This window comes from Phoxinus phoxinus (assembly GCF_949152265.1).
Source record: "Phoxinus phoxinus genome assembly, chromosome: 4".
NCBI classification, from domain to species: domain Eukaryota; kingdom Metazoa; phylum Chordata; class Actinopteri; order Cypriniformes; family Leuciscidae; genus Phoxinus; species Phoxinus phoxinus.
In genome coordinates, this window is record NC_136879.1 from 27,019,477 (window position 1) to 27,038,038 (window position 18,562).

The window sequence follows — 18,562 nt, forward strand, 5'->3', positions numbered from 1 at the left end:
TTATTCTAATATGCCTTTTTTATTCATATCAGCCGAACCTCTGGCTGAGAGACAAATAAATGTGGCACATCCTTCACTTTCAGAGACTTTTGAAGATCAAATCACCGCTGTACTTCGTAATGCAGATGTACGCAGGCTTCACTTCAGAGTGTCAAATGCAAATGGCACCTCTTATTAAATTCATTCTTAAGAAGATGTCTCGGCACAGGTGGAGAGGAAGTAGTCAATTTAGGCAAATCATAGACCAATCTGTCTTTCTGAATGCAGTTCCTTCATAATTGTCTTTGCCTGCATGAAAGAGAGATAGAGCTGACAAGAGTTCCAGCTGCAGTGTTCGTTTTAGGTGTCACGCGTCAGATAGCGTTGTTATCTACAGTATGAGCAAAGTTTGTGCTTTGGTTTCATGTTTTATGTATTTAGTCTAATCTGTTTGTGTTAACTCTTCTTAGCGTATTATGCGTTCCTCAGGGCCTGAGAAAGCTATTATTGTAGACACAATTATGACATGATCAAGTTATTACACACCACTTATACATTTAGATAAGTTTTCACATTGTCATGTGAAAGGATGGAGTTTTGAATATGTGTTGTTTAGTATGAGAAATTAGTTTTTTTTTATCCATTTATGGTCGCAACGTGGCACAATGTTATTTTACTAATACAAATTATAAAGATTTTTAGTTTTAATTTTTAATTTTATGTGCTTTTGACATTTTTATTAGTTTTTTTATGAATATATATATTTATTTATTTTTATGTACTTCGTATAAATATATACTTTTAGCACATTTAGCATTTTTTAGTTAGTTGGCAAGGCAACAATTCCAAATTTAAGTTTTGAATCTAATATTTATTAAGGTTAATTTCAGTCAAAGAAAATAAAATAATGGTTTTATATTTAGTTAACAATAAAAACATTAACATGAGACTTGCAGCTTGTCTTAAACAGACGTGATGTGATTTCTATTTCTGCAGCATCATTCTCATTGTTCCTACCACCTGCTCCACATAGCTGTATATTAAACAATCAAATATATTCTGATTGGCTGTGACTGTCATTTGAACGTAAAAATGATCACTTGGATCTTGTCTTATGATGGGTCTGGTTTAGGATTCAGTGTCACCTGTATTCAGTTAGCGCATTCCCTGACAGTCTGCATACAATATAAACAACTTCATCAAAGTCAAAGATTGACATCATTTATGTCCTCAAATGCAGCTTTCGTCTCACATTCAGCAAATCCTCGAGCCTTAAGAGTAACACGAAAGACTAGTAAACATGATCCCCTTGATACGGCTCAAATGTTGCAGCAAAAAAGACGTTTCATCTACACCCGAATCCACTGAGTGAACTTTTCGTGAAATACCAGAGGTCATAAAAACGCTTTTGATTGTTGGTGTATTTCTCATAGTAGCAAGTTATGTTGCTGCAGGAAACTGATTTTTTTTATGAGACTTGTATTTCATTTGAAGTTTTTATACCTGCACTTTGATTCAATCAGAACTGCTCAGTTGCAGCATTTAAAGAATGTTTTGTTGTTTATCCTTTGTGAAAAAAAAAAAAATGTCTTATTATCTTGCGCTTGGATGGAACCGATTACAGCTTGACTTGTCATTCCTCGAGAAAAACTACAATATTGCTGATTCATAGTTGGATTTAACACATTACTACACATTTTAAACAGTTATTAAACAGAACTGAACCAACATTGAACTGACTTTAGTTGAATAATTACACTAATATCCTTTTAGAGCTGCTTTACAGCAAAATATGAATGAATTCATATTTGAAGTTTGCATCATTGGTTCTGTTGTTTTCCTTATAACTGTGAAGCTGCTTTGAAACAATCTGTATTGTATAAAGCACTATATAAATAAAGATGACGACATTTTACTGTCCATTTTGAATCATTTCTATCCAAGTATAATGTGTAGTACTACTATAAGCAATCTAACATCTCTGCATCTGGCTTAACCAGTGGCGTACATTTAGGGTGGGATTATGTGTTTGTCCAACCAAGGGCAAGCAGGAAACGTATTACCTATTGAAAAACAATTACAATTGCTGTGTGGCGTTTCTAGTGCCACAGAAATTACACACTTCACCTTTAATCTCCCTTAGAGGTTGAACAGCCTATTGATGACAGTAATGGTTGGGTTGCTAATATCTGTGTGATTGATTGACAGGTGATGCACTGTGACTATGCGAAAGCCCAAGAGACAGACAACTCTGACTCCGCACCCTTCTCCCCTTCAAGCCCAAGAGAGAAGTGGCTACGCAGACGCACGCACGTCAAACTTAGGGTAAGGACAAACACGGCCATGCTGACAAAAACACACCCTCACATGCACTGGAAGATCTCCAAACACCATTAAGCTTTGCTCTTTAGCCCAGGCCTGCTGATGACGTTATGCAAGATACACTTTTTCTTTATTATATGATTAATTGTAGACCTCTATGCATGAAATCTGCTGAGTAAGGCTAGCCATCAGTTAGATGTCAATGTGATTGAAGTATCTGTTTGCAGCAGTGTCATATCTTTATTAAGAGGTAATATTTTATCCTTAGAATTGATTTTCAGAAGCTAATATTGTTTTTCTAGCCTTATAAATTGCACTGCATTATATATTGGTACCATATTGTTTATCGGCTGATCGTTTTTTAAATGTATCTGTCAATGTTGGATCCTAATTGCAATGTAACAGAAGTAGCTGCAGATAATTTTTTTTATCATATTGTGACATACATCCAAGTGAAATGGATTATTGAATAAGAAAAATGGAGACAAATCTGAATGCGAGCTAGCAGACGATTGTTAAGAAATGTGAGGATAAAATGATTGGAAAAGTCTAGCATACCATACGTTAATTATAGTTTTCACTAAATAACCCACTTATGATCAAAAAATTATTAAAATTGAAACGTACAGATGAATGGTTCACAACATGCATTTAGAAAATAGAAAGGGTCAATTTCCATTTCTTGCCAACTTAAAATGGCGCTTTGTGTTAATGTTTTTTTTTTTTTTTTTCATTTAAGAATGAAATTGGGTTTTCGATTGGGGACATTTTTTGGCCCCTACATTTAAATATTCAGAGTGCTTACAGTATGTCCCTTTCAATGGTATTTCCCCCCCGGAGCCCTGACTAATTTCAGACTCTGGTCTGCCGACGGTCGTACACTCACACACTCATATCACTCAAGTAAAAATGTGGACTGCAGCAGAGTCCTGACATTGTAGAAGAACTAAAAATATCCCCTCTCTGCCAATGCTTTGAGTTTCTCAAATGCGGGACAATAGCTCAGTGTGTGTGGGCAGAAATCTGTGCTTTACGAAAATAAGCATCACAGCCGACCTTGATTTAGTGCTCTGAGGCACATCAACACAATTACCTAACAGTGCTGTTGAAAACTAGTGCCTGTGCAAGCTTACTTGTGTTAGGCTCACGTTCAAAAAGATCCCGCCATGACAAAGTCCAGTTCTTCCCAGTCCTTCACTGAAATTAAGTATAGCTCACAGAAACACTTCTGTGTGTTATCACCGCTACCTTTTCTTTTCACAGGGAATGGTGTTTTGATCACTCAGGACCTTGATCTGAAATTGCATGTATTTCTTCCGCCCGCTGAGCCCTTCTCAATGCGCTGATGGCCTCAATAGAGTTTGATCAGAGCTCTTGCTAGCCTTTCAACGGTATTTCTATGCGGTCGTGTAGTTTTCGAAAGACTCTCCTTATTCCGTTGTGAGAGTGTCTTTATCCGCTTGTGCATTTGTGTATATATGCAGCATAATTTTGGCTCAGCGAACGACAATGCCTCAGAGATGCCTCTGCAAGGCATAAAGTTGGCACCAACCTGAATCCATGCTTTTCCTACATAGCAACATGCTCGTATGTTGGATCAGTCTTGTGTCTGAAGATCCACTCAGGTGTGTCACCAGCACATATGGCGGAGTGCTGCTTATTGGCAGTGTGTGCACATCCCACCAGTACGTGTCTGTTTGGATAGCCCATCAAATGGCAATCATGTATATGCTCATGCCAAGATGATTTATTGACTGACTTGATCAATATGCAAATGGATGCAAGCTGGGTAATGTTTAACCGCTTCATTAAATGACAAATCTGCACAATCAGTCTCATTAGCTTGTGTGGTCTAATTATTTACAGGGCTGTACAGCTCTGTGTCGGCTCATGCCATGCTAACATGATAGCATAATATTAACAAAGTCACAGTACTTGGCTTCTCATCCTAAAGTGACCATGCTAAGTTGTTATTTTTTAAAGTGACATTCACACTAACATGACCAAATGACCTGAAATTATTAATTTACAAAGAGAGTTGGTGATTTCTGGTTGTCAATGTTTACATGACATGTTAACTTAAACTGATATTTTTTATGGGGCTTGCTAATTCAAGTATCAGTATGACGATTTCTCATGAATAGTGTATTAGTTTTACTATAATTGCTGGTATGTGAGTGGGGCGTTTAAGTCGTGCTTATGGGGGAAGCTTTTGTGAATTCAGAAGCTGTCTCAAAGTCTTGCCTTTGCTCTATAAAGCAGCAGAGTAAAAGCTTCTTGTGTTTATCTTCCTCTCTATGTTTGTCTGCTTCCTCTGCTGGTATGAAGGTGACTGCGGACAGTTATTCTCAGGATTTGCATAGCTCTGTCTTATGCTTGCTTTAATTTCACATTTCACACTCAGCAGGGGCTGTAGGATTTATCTTCACTGGGCTCTGTGTAGAACAGCGTTATCATTAAAATGAAATTTATTGAAGAAGGGAAGGATTAGAGCGTGACACCCTCTTTTGGAAGGACTTTGTACTGCATACTTATGAAACTGCCCCTTTCTCTTCTTCCCCCATCTATCAATAATGGTGCAAGGCAGTAATGGTGTATTATCAGTGTCATTTACTCTTATTGTGGCAAATGATTGTTTTTTTTTAAAGCAGATGCAACCTAATATCTCCACTTTCTGTCTGCAGAATGTCACTGCCAACCACAGAGTCAATGATGTCATTGCGACCGAGGACGGGCACCAGACCCTGGTTGGTCGTTTCATGTATGGTCCTCTGGATATGGTAACCCTGACTGGTGAAAAGGTGAGAGAGCACTGGTCCACTATCATTTAATATACATTTAAACAAGCTATGTGCATGCATAAATGTCAGTGGAGTTTTTTTTTTTTTTTTACACTTACTGGCACTTCAATCCCAAGTTGATACTAAAATAAAATCATGCTCCCTTACCAGTATCTTTTACAGTATCAGTACCCACTCTATTCTCTGGAAGAGCACTTGCATCTTATGGTAATATGTGGCTGTGTAGGTAAACAGTTAGAATTAGGGATGCATCAATACGGAAAGTATTCATTATTTACATTTTGAAGCCAATAACTAAAATATTGGCCATCTTGGCGAAGTTCTAATGTAAACATTATCGTTATACTTTAAAAGGTTGGGAAAAAAAAAGGTTTAAGAGGCTGGAAAAAAATCTAATATTGTTGTTAAAATATCTGTATGTTAAATATTAATCAAAGCAATATTGAAAAGGAGAAAAAAACACTTCTCTTTATTTATTTAATTCTGAATGATTTTTAATTACAATTTAATGTTATTGACAATTACTGGAATACTGCATGACATACAGTTTATATAAATGCTGTTCTTTTTTAACTTTTTATTCACAGTTTCCAACATTGATAATAAATCAGCATATTAGAATAGAATGAAGGATCATGTGACACTGAAGACTGGTGTAATGATGCTGAAAGTTCAGCTTTGCATCACATAAATAAATTATTTTTTAAATTATATTAAAATAGAAACCATTATTTAAAATTGTAATAATATTTCACAATATTAAAAAAAATTCAGTATTTTTGATCAAATAAACACAGGCTTTATAAGCATAAGAGATGTCTTTCAAAAACATAAAAAATAGTAATGTTTCCAAACTTTTGTACTGTATATTATATAATATTAATATAGACATAATATTTGCACTTAATAAACCTAATATTTACACTACTATTAAAAGGTTTGAGGTCAGGATTATTTAATGAATTGAAAAAACAGCATTTGTTTTAAATCTTTTGTAACAATATAAATGCCTTTACTGTTACTTTAAATCAATTGAATGCGTCTTTGCTGAATAAAAGTATTAATTTCTTCAAAAATAAATCTTAATGACCCCAAACTTTTAAACGGTGTAGTATATTAATATTTAACTTGCCAAATAAAGAGTACATTGAATAAGAAAATTGTGTTTTCTGTGGTATCAAAATTGACATTTTGACTACTGACATTTTGAGGTTGTGACAACCCTAGTATGGTAAATGATAAATGGTAAATAATGGTAAATTGAGTATGCCTCAATAATCTCCCTCCATCTCATTCGCTCCTTCTCACTGTCTGTTTCTTTGTTGTTTTGTCTCTCAGGTCGATGTGTACGTGATGACCCAGCCACAGTCTGGTCGCTGGGTGCACTTAGACACAGAGGTGACCAACAGCAGTGGCAGAGTGACCTACACCATTCCCAAAACCAAAAAGCTGGCCGTGGGAGTCTACCCCATTAAAATGGTTGTCAAGTAAGTCAATGGGACTCTGAAGATTACTTGTAATGTATCCAAAAGTGCTGTATCTCAAGGTTGTCTCAGCGGGGATAATTTGCAAGGATACCAAGAAGCGTTCAATTGGCACTCGTAAAACTCTCACCCTGAGGGCTGAAGGAGAACAACTCCTCGTTGTTAAATTGATCTTGGGTTTGATCAAGAGCCAGATCTTTGTTCTCCTCTCACTTCATGTCACTCTTTCCTCGCAGGGGCGACCAGACGAGCGCAGAGGCCTTCCTGACGGTGTTGCCACGGGGGATGGAGTGTGTCGTCTTTAGCATCGACGGTTCATTTGCCGCTAGCGTCTCTATTATGGGCAGTGACCCTAAAGTACGGCCCGGAGCTGTGGATGTGGTCAGGTAACAAATTCACTAGGTGGCTTCGTGTGTAAATGTGTGTGAGAGAGAATCGATGCTTTCATTTCATGCCATAGCAATATTGAAAAGAACTAGCCTGCCGGTTAAACAATTGGATTTCATTTAATAGACAGATAGGGAAGTGCTGATACCAGTTATCAGATGGGGTTTGGGATTCACAAATGGACAATCTTGGGTTGTTTCCCAGACTGTCCTTGGGCAAATTTACTGCTTTGTCAAATGCAATCTGTTGTTGGAGGACCAGGCGCTATGACTATCCTGAAATCAGTCCCCAAATCATGGGATTGTGCAGAGGGTAAATTATAGTATTTTTGCGTGCAGGCACTGGCAGGACCTGGGCTACCTGATCATTTACATCACTGGCCGTCCAGACATGCAGAAGCAGAGGGTTGTGTCCTGGCTGTCTCAACACAACTTCCCCCAGGGAATGATCTTCTTTTCAGAGGGGTTGGTGCACGACCCACTTCGCCAGAAAACCATCTTCCTCAGGAACCTGGTGCAAGAGGTAATGTCTGCTACATGTCCACACATATATACAGTAGGTCATTCCTGTTCTGTAGTACTTTTTTTGAACTATATTTGAATATGGTTGTGTTGTAGTTTAAGTAAGTGTTTCTATAAATGGGTACACTAGACTTTCAGAAATGTGCTTTGAATCATAACGTCTTATCATGTACACTGTGGAAAATGAACAGGAAGTCAAACAGGATGTAAATAAAAAGCTGAATTTAACCATTGCTCAGTGAGGGATTAAAGTGATTAAAGATTAAAGTTCATATTTTATAGATTTTGTGATTTGATCAAAAATAAGAGTAAAAAAGAGAAGCAACTAATACATCAAAACATCACAGATTTCATCAAAAAAACATTGCTAATACTTAGTGGTGTTTTTGCTGTTGTCTTGCCACCAAAAACGTTGTCACTTGCTGGAGGATGATGTAATTGAGGAACTTGCTTTTGACATGAAAGAAAGTGAAGTTGAGGACCTAGACTTTCAAAAATTAATTACCTATTAAAACAGCTTTCTTTAGAAAACCATGCATTGATTTGAAATATTGTACTTTAAGAAAAATGAAGAAACACCTCAAATGTTTATTAAATTGTCAGATTTTCATGTCAAAAGCACCTGAGAAAATGGCAGAATTTGAAACATCTATTAAAACAAGTGAGATTATTTAAAATTCAGAAATTACTCACAATTCAATTAATTGTGTTTGGGATTAGTTAATTTAAAAAAAAAGGAAATTAATACTTTTATTTAGCAAGAACACATTAAGTTGTTCCAGAGTGACAGTCGAAAACTGTTCTTTTGAACTTCTATACATTAAAGAAACCCCTCAAAAATCTGTCTCTGTTTACTTTCCACAAAAAATATTAGGCAGTACAATATGTGCAATTTTTTTAAATATTGAAAATAGTAAGAAATGTTTCTTGAGCATCAAATCAGCCTATTAGAATGATTGCTGAAGGATCATGTGACACTGTAACATTCTTTGCAAGAAGTCTCTTATGCTCAGACACCAAGCTTTTGATCAACAGTGTATATTAGACATATATGATGGGGACATAAAAGTATACCATACCACATAGTAGGAATGAACATCACTTTTCTTTATTCCTTTTTTGTATCTCTTGGCCTAGTTCTCTCACGCTCACTTCCCCTGTCTCACGCATGACTAGTCACACAGGAACTGAGGTGTTTTTGTAGTGTATCCTCAGGCCGTCTATCACACTTTGACCTTTTCTCATGTTGGCAGTGTCACATTAAAATCAACTGTGCCTACGGCTCCATGAAGGACATTTCCGTCTACAGCATGCTGGACCTCAGCCCCAACCAGATATATATAGTGGGACGGCCCTCCAAGAAGTACCAGAATCAGTGCCAGGTTAACTTTGATTCTTCCTTGTCTTTCATTCAATTTCCTCCAAAACTGGTCAAAAATGATCAAGTTTTCTCTAATATTTTCTCATGTCTTGTGATCCATTACAGTTCCTGAGCGAGGGCTACGCGGTACATCTCTCCTCCCTGCAGTTCAGTCACAGAGCCCGGGCCAAGAAGACCTCTTCAGTGCGAATGGTGCTTCGAAAGGGCTCATTTGGTCTTTCGGCCAAACCGGACTTCTTGTGTAAGCGCACACACCTTCGTCGCACGATGTCGGTGCAGCAGCCTGAGCCGCCCATGACACCCAACCCTAAGCCAGAACGAGCACAGAGCCAACCCGAGTCGGACAAAGACCACGGGGGTGGAGGGGGTCCAGGCAATGCCATGTGGGCACGGGGGTCCATGCACCGTGGTGACACCACTCCCTGACCCAAGAGAAACATAGCAGGGATGAAAAAAGGACACATGGGAATGATCTCTCGGTGGACAGAGCCTTGGTAAGCCATTCACACAAAACACATTTTTGCGCTTCATTGCGATTCTATTTGAATGTAAACATGCTCTAGAACAGTGGCTCTCAACCAGGGGGATTGGGACCCACTAGGGGGCCTCAGAACACTTCCAAGGGGGAAATTAAAATTGGGAATTAAAATAGCCCTACATCCTCACATACCCTTCACCATACCTAGAGATTGGCATGGTTTTATTTCAGTTAGCCTAATAGCTGGTATGATTTGCATTGAGCGATGATCTTATGGAAAGTACCCCATGCCAATCTCTAGGTATGGTGAAGGGTATGTGATGATGTGGGGCTATTTTAATTCCAAAGGCCAAGGGAACTTTATCAGGATGCATAGTAAATAATAGTAAATCATTTGTCTGTCCACACTAGACTGCGAGATGCGTACAAACCAATCAGAACAGCGTGTGGGCGGGCTCTAGCGGCAAGTGCACAGCACCAGAGAGTAATCTTGACGGCTACATAATCAAATTCACAAATATTACACCATGTAAACATTATTCAAATACATAGGCTACTGAGTTACTAAAACAATCTTTGTCAAATAATAATACACAGTTTGAACGTTCTTGTTTGCATTTGTTTAATTTCAAGATCTGAGGTGAATTATCCATTGTTGCTTTCACGGCTACAAAGCTGGAGCACTAAATGATATTCAAAGTCACATTACACGCTTTTAACATTAAATAAAGCACATAAACAGTACCTGAGATTAGCATTCCCACACTTTGTGTTTGTTGTTCCAGCGCGACGTCGCAGAAAAATAGAAACCGTTTCTAAAATAGAATCGTCGCAGCTGGTTAGGACAAAAACTCTGGTTAACATGGAAAAGATTCCTTTTATTGCGTGTCGCGGCGTGTGTAGTTGGAACACGGTGTTAGAGTGTTTTGATTTTGTCTCTAATCATTATAAATATATTTTTATTGAAGATGGAGCATGTTAATTTTTTAAATTTTGATTTAAATGAGCACAAAACTAAAATTCTCACCACATCATAATTGTGCTGTAAAATTTTCCTAAATTAAATGTCAGCATCGTTGAATTAATAACCCAAATGTTTTTATTCAGACCCCAGTAAGACCTCACCCCCCCCCCCCCCCCCCACGGAATCGGTTTTCTCCTTGAATAATTTAGCGGCTTTATCCCGTCAAATTGGAAAAAAGTGATTAGGGACTGTACAAGTGGCTCGACATCCTTCCAAACATCTACATTAATTCAGAGGGTACCCCTCCTCCAGCTCCACCTCATTCATAATCAGGACTGTAGAAAAGGCTGAAGGATTATTAATAGAGCCTGGGCCTCCCACCGCCTCATTTCCCATCACGCTGCGCAAATCTGAATGCAAATGTGCAACTGGGAGGCTTCTCTGCTGGGCCCGGTGATCCGCAAATAGAGTGCCCAGACATGCCCCGACTTCAGCGCTCTTCCCTTTTGCCAAATAATGATTAGATAGATGCCATCCACGGCCGTTTGTAATTTTCTCTGATGATTTTCATAATGGAATAGATATTTATATGGGCGCTCATTGGAGCGTGACTGCTGTGCGAAGCATTCCTTAATTCACAATCTCTCTCCCCCCTCAACCTCACAGCATCTTTACTACTTCTGCAGATATTACACACCATATAATCAGACCGATCCCACCTGAGCCGATAAAACTCCTCAGTGAAGTGCCGCCCGAATGGATCTGACACACCGGCACAAACTTTGAGTCCTCAGCAGGAGCAGAGGAATCTAGTTTCCAAATTCAATTTCATCCATGTTACATCCGTCCGCTTTGGAGTTGTACGTCAGGAGCTTCTTGATTTATTTAGCATCCTCTGAAGGATTCCTCTCATCACCTGTCAGGAAGAAAGAGGATATCTGATAAGGGAAAACATCAAATTTCTTCGTGCCTAAGCAATACGGAGGAAAAGGGAGGGCGAGCATCCCGCTGCTCGGACAGGTGGCAGCGCTGACTCTTGCAATAATCCCTCTGTTTTAATATTGCAGGCATTTGTCTGCTCTCTGGGCGGGTGTCTACGGCCCGCTTGTGGCCAGATGGACTTGCAAAACTGTACATTAACCTTTTGTGCCAGTGTGGCGACCTGCTCTGAACTCTTGTTGCCCCGTCTCTGTTCAGCCACTCAGCCAGAACAGAGTCTGACAGCGATGGCCACTGCTGCCGAACTCCGCCCACTCCTCCGACGGGTCACGCCACAACTCGCAGCTCTCTGCAGAAGCATATTTATAACCATCGATGGTTTTTTCTGTGCCTGCCTCTTACCCATGTTGTAAATATAAGTGGCACTGAGATGTTTATGAGCGTGGCAATAGCTGACTGCAGCAGTGCTCTCACTGCAATAAAGCATTTTCATAATCAGTATTTTGTCCCCTTTCCAGTACAAATATTTAAACATCCTTAAAGCAAGATAAATTTACTTGAAGCATTAAATTCTTTTTTTTTTTTGAGACAGTACAGTATATCTTGGGAATAGATAAATAAAAGAAAAATGGTTAGATTTGAATGAATATTCCAATAGGGTTACAATTTATTTAAAAAATATATACATTTTATTAAAGAACATACACTACTGTTCATAAGTTTTTTTTCTCCCTCTCTTCATTAAAGAATCCTGAAAACATCACTGGTTCCATAAAAATATTATGATCATGTGACACTGAAGACTGGAGTAATGGCTGTGCCATCACATGAATAAATTACTTTAAAAAAAATGTTTTAAGAATATTTCATAGTATTACAGTTTTTACTGTATTTTTTATCAAATAAATGCATTGGTGAGTATAAGAGACTTCCAAAAACATTAAAATATCTTACTGACGCCAAACTTTTGAACGGTAGTGTGTATATTCTCTGAATACGTCTTAATATATATTTTTTATTTTGTTTCTTAAGCAAATGCATCTTGTTAAGAATATTTATATAGTTTGACTGAAAACCAAAAATAAAAAAATCTGATTGCGAAAATATTTTTTGTAGTGCACTGGCCAAATTACTACTTTAAATTTGTATTGTAACGTGACTTTGGTTGTCAAGATGTCTTTGTCACATTAATCAGTTTTATTGGTACAACGACTTGCGCAAACAGACATTGATATTGTTTACATGTAAATCCATCTCACTGAGTATGATGGTCTTGTTGAAGAACATACTATATTAGTATTTGATGCTATACTTGAGGATAACCTTGGTGTTACAATAAATACATGTAAATAAACTACTGTGTTTGAACAAAAAGACACTATCAGGCCGTTATAATGCTGGTGTCACCATGACTGCCAGAGGGTGTCCATAGTCAGATGTAATGTCACATTTTTTCCTATTGCAATTACTGATTTTTTTGGTATTTTGTATTGGGCTGTCTATTGTAAATTGCAATTTCACTACTAAAGTATTTATTATTTTATTTTCTTGTATATTTAACTGTAATTCTTTATATGGCCCTAGAAACTGTGTGAAAGTGGGTAGGCATGAGTGTTTTGGTCTGTGTGGATCGGTATCTATATGTGTGCATGTACATTGCGTGTATGCAAGTCTTGTGTGAATGTTAGTTTGGAGATTTTTGTATTTACTGTATATATTTTTGATCAGAGATTGTGATAGTGGCCTTTTGATCCTCTGATAGTTCAAGTTTTAAACCGAGCCTGTCATTTGTGTAGATTTTATAGGCAGACTTTTTAATTCTTTTGTGTGTGTGTGTGTGTGTGTGTGTGTGATCATTGAAACGACATTGCTGAATTGTCAATATACTGTATATGGACTTGTATTCAGCCTTATCAAGAGGTATATTTATTTGTCTAATATCTATATTCTTGGATGGTGTGTGAAAAAGTATATTTGTATTTTAAAACAAGTAAAGGACATATTCAATACGCAACTGTGTCAGTGGCCTCCCATAAAAGGTCTCTTGACAACATGTATTATTGTGGTATTTGGTCCAGTCAGTCTATTTCAGTGGATGTGCTTCTGTTGGGCCTATACCGAGCTGTATGCTAACTAAATAAACCATTGTAAAACCTGCTTGATATATCCATTTAAACTTTGACTCTGTCAGTACTTTGAAGACGTGTGAAGTTGTGACCTTTTTTTTCTGACCAGCCTGAAAGTTGAGTACAGCTCTATCAATTCACACACACATAAAGGAAGCAGCTCAGTGTTATTATACTAATTACTCTGTCAAGAGTCACAACGCTTTAGATGGACTGACCTATTCTTTAATATGTATGCAAATCGCTTTTGCGCTGGTGTAAATTATGTAAAAAGAGTGAGTGATTTTGAACCAAAACACACCAGTCGGTTTTGTCTTCAGCACTCAATTGTGTCCGCCACTCTGAGTAGTTTAAACCGAGCTCAAATAACTTGAAAGTGACAAATGTGCAGACAACAGGTTTCTAGTGAAATTAACTTTTTCTTTCCCTCTCAAGGGACAGTTTTCAGGATATTGTCGCAGGTCTTTTAAAGGGGTGGCTGATTATGATTTCACTTTTCTAACTTGCCCCCTGTGAGGGAGCAACAGCTCATTTGCATTTAAAGGGACAGACACAAAAACGGTGTGTTTTTGCTCACCCTCAAAAGGTGAAAATTTTTATATGCTGCATTTTTATATATATCAAAGACTTATTTTACATCTTAGGAAAAGGGCATTATACCACCCCTTTTAAGTTCGCGGGTGAACATATTCTCAGTGGCTATTACTGTTAGAGGATTAGTTCACCCAAAAATGAAACAAATTAATTCTGTCATTAATTACTCACCCTCATGTCATTCCAAACCTGTGAGACTTTATCTTCAGAACACAAATGAAGATCTTTTTGATAACTCCATAGATAGCTAAATGGAAGCTTGTTCACTTGACGTGCGAGAACCAATGAGGTGGTGTGTTACGCAGCACGTTTGAGCTTCTACAAGAACCAATGAGGTTCATATTGGTGTTACACAGCACGTTTGAGCTTCAGCAAGGACCAATGAGGTTCATTCTGGTGTTACGCAGCACGTTTGAGCTTTCGTAAGAACCAATGAGGTTCATTCTGGTGTTACGCAGCACGTTTGAGCAACAAGAACCAGTGAGGTTCATTCTGGTGTTAAGCAGCACGTTTGAGCTTCAGCAAGAACCAATGAGGTTCATATTCGTGTTACACAGCACGTTTGAGCTTCAGCAAGGACCAATGAGGTTCATTCTGGTGTTACGCAGCACGTTTGAGAAACAAGAACCAGTGAGGTTCATTCTCGTGTTACGCAGCACGTTTGAGAAACAAGAACCAGTGAGGTTCATTCTCGTGTTACGCAGCACGTTTGAGAAACAAGAACCAGTGAGGTTCATTCTCGTGTTACGCAGCACGTTTGAGCAACAAGAACCAGTGAGGTTCATTCTCGTGTTACGCAGCACGTTTGAGAAACAAGAACCAGTGAGGTTCATTCTCGTGTTACGCAGCACGTTTGAGCTTCAGCAAGGACCAATGAGGTTCATTCTGGTGTTACACAGCACGTTTGAGCAGCAAGAACCAATCAAGTTCATTCTCGTGTTACGCAGCACATTTTAGCTTCAGCAAGAACCAATGAGCTTCATTCTGGTGTAACGCAGCACGTTTGAGCTTCAGCAAGAACCAATGAGGTTCATTCTGGTGTTACGCAGCACGTTTCTCTTGCATCAAGCAGGTTCGGTTGAGATTCTGTTTATGTTTTCTGTTTAAATTTGGACTAAACCGCTCAAATCATATGGATTCGTTTTGCGATCTCTTTATGAACTTTTTGAAGTGTCAAAGTTTCAGTTGCGTAGATGTCAATGAAAGGACAGAAAGCTCTCAGATTTCATCAAAAAGGTCTTCATTTGTCTTCTGAACATGAACGAAAGTCTTGCGGGTTTGGAACGACATGAGGGTGAGTAATTAATGACATAATTTTCATTTTTGGGTGAACTATCCATTTAATAAATGTATACCGCTCATTCTTTTGCATGCTATGAAAATAGTCCTTTAATCACAATTCACACACTTTAGCAGATTAATGCTCCAGATATGTGCTGGAGAGGTCGGCAGGTTCAATTTGTGTGAATTTATCGCTGGGATTATTGATGGGCCCTCTTTAATCTATTGTTCTCGACGTGCCAGCATTGTTGCACATTTTTGATTGAATGCATCTTTATCATACTCGCGTGGTAATTCCTCTTTGCAAATATTCCAGATAATCACTTGTTTTATCACCAAAATGAGCATTACTATTAATCATCTTCTCTGCAAATTCATGTTTATATTTTGCTGTCATTGGGTTGCTTTGATTAGAAAATGTCCCATCCTGTTTTTACACCTTGCAATTTCATTTCATTTGATCTAATTCGAACTCTATTCCTTTTATAGAAATGCCACAAACGATTTTTCAAGGCAGGGACCATATTTTGAAACCTCACAATGTAGAGACCGAGCCTATTTCAATCTGATATAATACTGTAGATTTAACTTGGTAGCTTTAAAAATGAATAATTACACATTAGAGCCTTTCATGTCATTATGAAGATTGGTCCCAGCACGGCAACATAATTTAGTTCGTTTTTTTTTCTCTCTCCAGCCTTTTTATTGAAGCAAATCAAACACATACTGTAGTAGATCAAGAGGGCCCTTAAGACCAGTAATTCCACTACAGTAGAACACTTTCAGTGTTCATTATGGTGCAGATTTGATGATCTGGTGCTTTGGAAACTTTCTGAGAATGCAATTTAATATCAAATGACTTCCTTAACAATTATGTATAGGACTTGTTTTGACTGACAAGCAAAAACCTTCTGCAAAATAACCATAAATACACACTAGCGTTCTCTTGCACAAACTTTTACATGCAGTGGCTAGTCTGTCAGAATTCATATTCTGCTCCAGAACATTCTTCAGCTGCAGGGTCAAGCCCATGAGCCCCCGGGGACTAGTTTTCAGCTCACTGTTGTTCATGGGAAAGTCGTGTAGCATCCAGCAGTGTCTCAAGCAAGCTCCTGTTAAAGGCACTGTTGATATGTCCAGAATCACCATTACTGCCTTAACGTTGTGAAATAGCAGGAAATAGTTTAGGATTCTAAAATATTCACAATGCAAGAATATACAATTAGAATTAGTTGGGGGGGGGTTCAGCTTTCTTTTGGTTTCTACTTTGTGTTTTTTGTTTGTTTGTTTTTTTGTACTGGGAAACTTTGTTTCAGTATTTTTTTTTTCTTTCTGTTCTTTTATTTGTTTTTGTTGTTGCATTCTGGTTTTTAAGCTTTTAGGGGTTTTGTGTTGTGCTTTGTTGCAGTTTTGCTTGATTTTCTTTCTTATTTAGTTTTTAGTTTGGTTTGGTTTTTATTGTTATTTTGGGTTTAGATTTGTTCACTTTGTTTTGTTTAGTTGTGTTTTTTTTTCTTGTTTCATTTCTTCTCTACTTTTCTATTACCGGTACTCATTTACAGGCATTCATGGTATTGTAGGCTAGAACACATTTTCTCTTTTTGTCCACAGACACCACAATGGACTCTGCCTTCAACCTAAGCATCAATATTTAACTTGAATTCCCTGTCTTTTGTGGGTTTTAGATGATATTCAGCCTTACAGTAATGTGTAACCTATTCAAATTTTTTTTTTTCATTAAGGCTCCAAAAAAGCAGTTTGACCTGCTCCTGCTTTTGGTCTAGTGTATGAAAAGTCAATTTGGAGAAGAAAGACACAGATGAAAAAAGTTCTATTGAGGGTTTTGTTCCACAGTTGAAAGCCTCAGGGGATTTAGCGAGACACGTGACCACCCTGATGTCCTGGTTCAGAGCGTAACCATCCTCCAGCCTGACATTGAGGGTTAGCATGTACCGGAGCGGATGTGCACTATGTACTAACTAGACTTTTTGATTGCATAACGATCAATATATTGCAGTGTAAACCACAAAGCAACGTGGCTGTTTTTACGTCACTGAAACCAATTATCTTTGAAAGTACACTCTCTAAAATGGTCGAACAAAGCCCATCTTCATTAGACTGTGAACTATGTGTTTTAAGGTGAAGGTAACCCGGTCGTCAGCAGGTTCTTTCTTAATACTCCCATTTGTTCCTTCTCCAGGAAGCTCATGTATTTGTGTTCAGCTGAGTTAACATTAAAAGAAAATGTTTAAACTACATTTTTGAGTATATGTTTATGTGCTTGTTTGATTTTGTGAATGTTAGATTGGCAAATATAATGTCTAGCTGCTTATTTCTTTCACCCACTCTATTCTATTTGAATGGGTGATTGCATAATTTTTCTAACCCATCTGCAAAAGAAAATTAACTGTTGTGGGTATATGCTAAAGCTGTGTATAGCTGTGTATTTGGCTTCATGGCACAACAACACTTTCTTTCAATAACAAAACAAAATTATTAGATGACTGGCTTGAAATTAAACTCTTTGTGCGTGGCATGCATTGTTTTTTATTTATTTTTGATGTAGGAATGGTGATGTTTATTCTCCCTGACATATATACTTGCATTATGGCTAATAGTTTTTATAATTTTTTCATAGAAGTGCTGTAATTTATTATGAACTTTCCACACAGCCTTTTAGGTGAGGCTAAAGTGATTTGTTACATTCATAATTCTAATGATTGGCTAAAAAATTGGCTACTATATATTGTAACAAAGTTCAAAACTCGGTAAGAATAAGGCAGGAACCGGCAAGCGTAACAAAGAACCAAACAAATAACAAAATAAACATAATGAAAAAAACGAAAGTAAGCGGCAGCTGCCTCACTGCCAACTACCGCAAAACTTAAACAAAACCTTGCTGAATTATAATGGTAAAGTGCATAAAAGTCACATTCACCATCTCGCTATTGCTACAAATGTGTCATAGAGTTTATACAGGATAAATTATGATGTTATTTTCCTACACCTGCAACCGGCTAAAAGAGAAAGCACAGGAGGTGAAAGGCTCTTCACATTTGGGTTATTTTCATTCCAGACTGTCAAAGCTAAACGCAGAGGACAATACATTATACCTGACAAATAGCCAAAAGTGGGCTGAGAGTGTTTTAAGAGCCCACTTCTGGTGAGGAACAGGAATAAACAAGCACCTGACACATAAGTCACATACTGTACCACAATGAAATGGATGTATCTGTGTGGAAATCAAGCCGTATTTATTTGGACTACCAGCAAACTAAATATCAGTTCCGAAGACTCAACATAAT

General features: G+C 37.8%; 1 protein-coding gene across 5 annotated transcripts in view; it reads left to right on the forward strand.

Moving 5' to 3' along the window:
- pitpnm3 (PITPNM family member 3) overlaps positions 1-18,562 on the forward strand; it is an 85,029-nt gene that overhangs the window by 64,481 nt on the left and 1,986 nt on the right. For 2 of the 5 annotated variants that reach the window (XM_079609497.1, XM_079609493.1), the window contains exons 13-20: positions 2,188-2,304; positions 4,986-5,102; positions 6,441-6,589; positions 6,823-6,972; positions 7,312-7,495; positions 8,748-8,876; positions 8,981-9,369; positions 10,984-13,423. In XM_079609497.1, the coding sequence (XP_079465623.1) occupies positions 2,188-2,304; positions 4,986-5,102; positions 6,441-6,589; positions 6,823-6,972; positions 7,312-7,495; positions 8,748-8,876; positions 8,981-9,301 (1,167 nt within the window). In that variant the 3' untranslated portion in view covers positions 9,302-9,369; positions 10,984-13,423. Of the gene's footprint in view, positions 1-2,187; positions 2,305-4,985; positions 5,103-6,440; positions 6,590-6,822; positions 6,973-7,311; positions 7,496-8,747; positions 8,877-8,980; positions 9,370-10,983; positions 13,424-18,562 lie in introns of those variants that run through there. The other 3 variants (XM_079609494.1, XM_079609495.1, XM_079609496.1) reach the window with 3 other exon arrangements.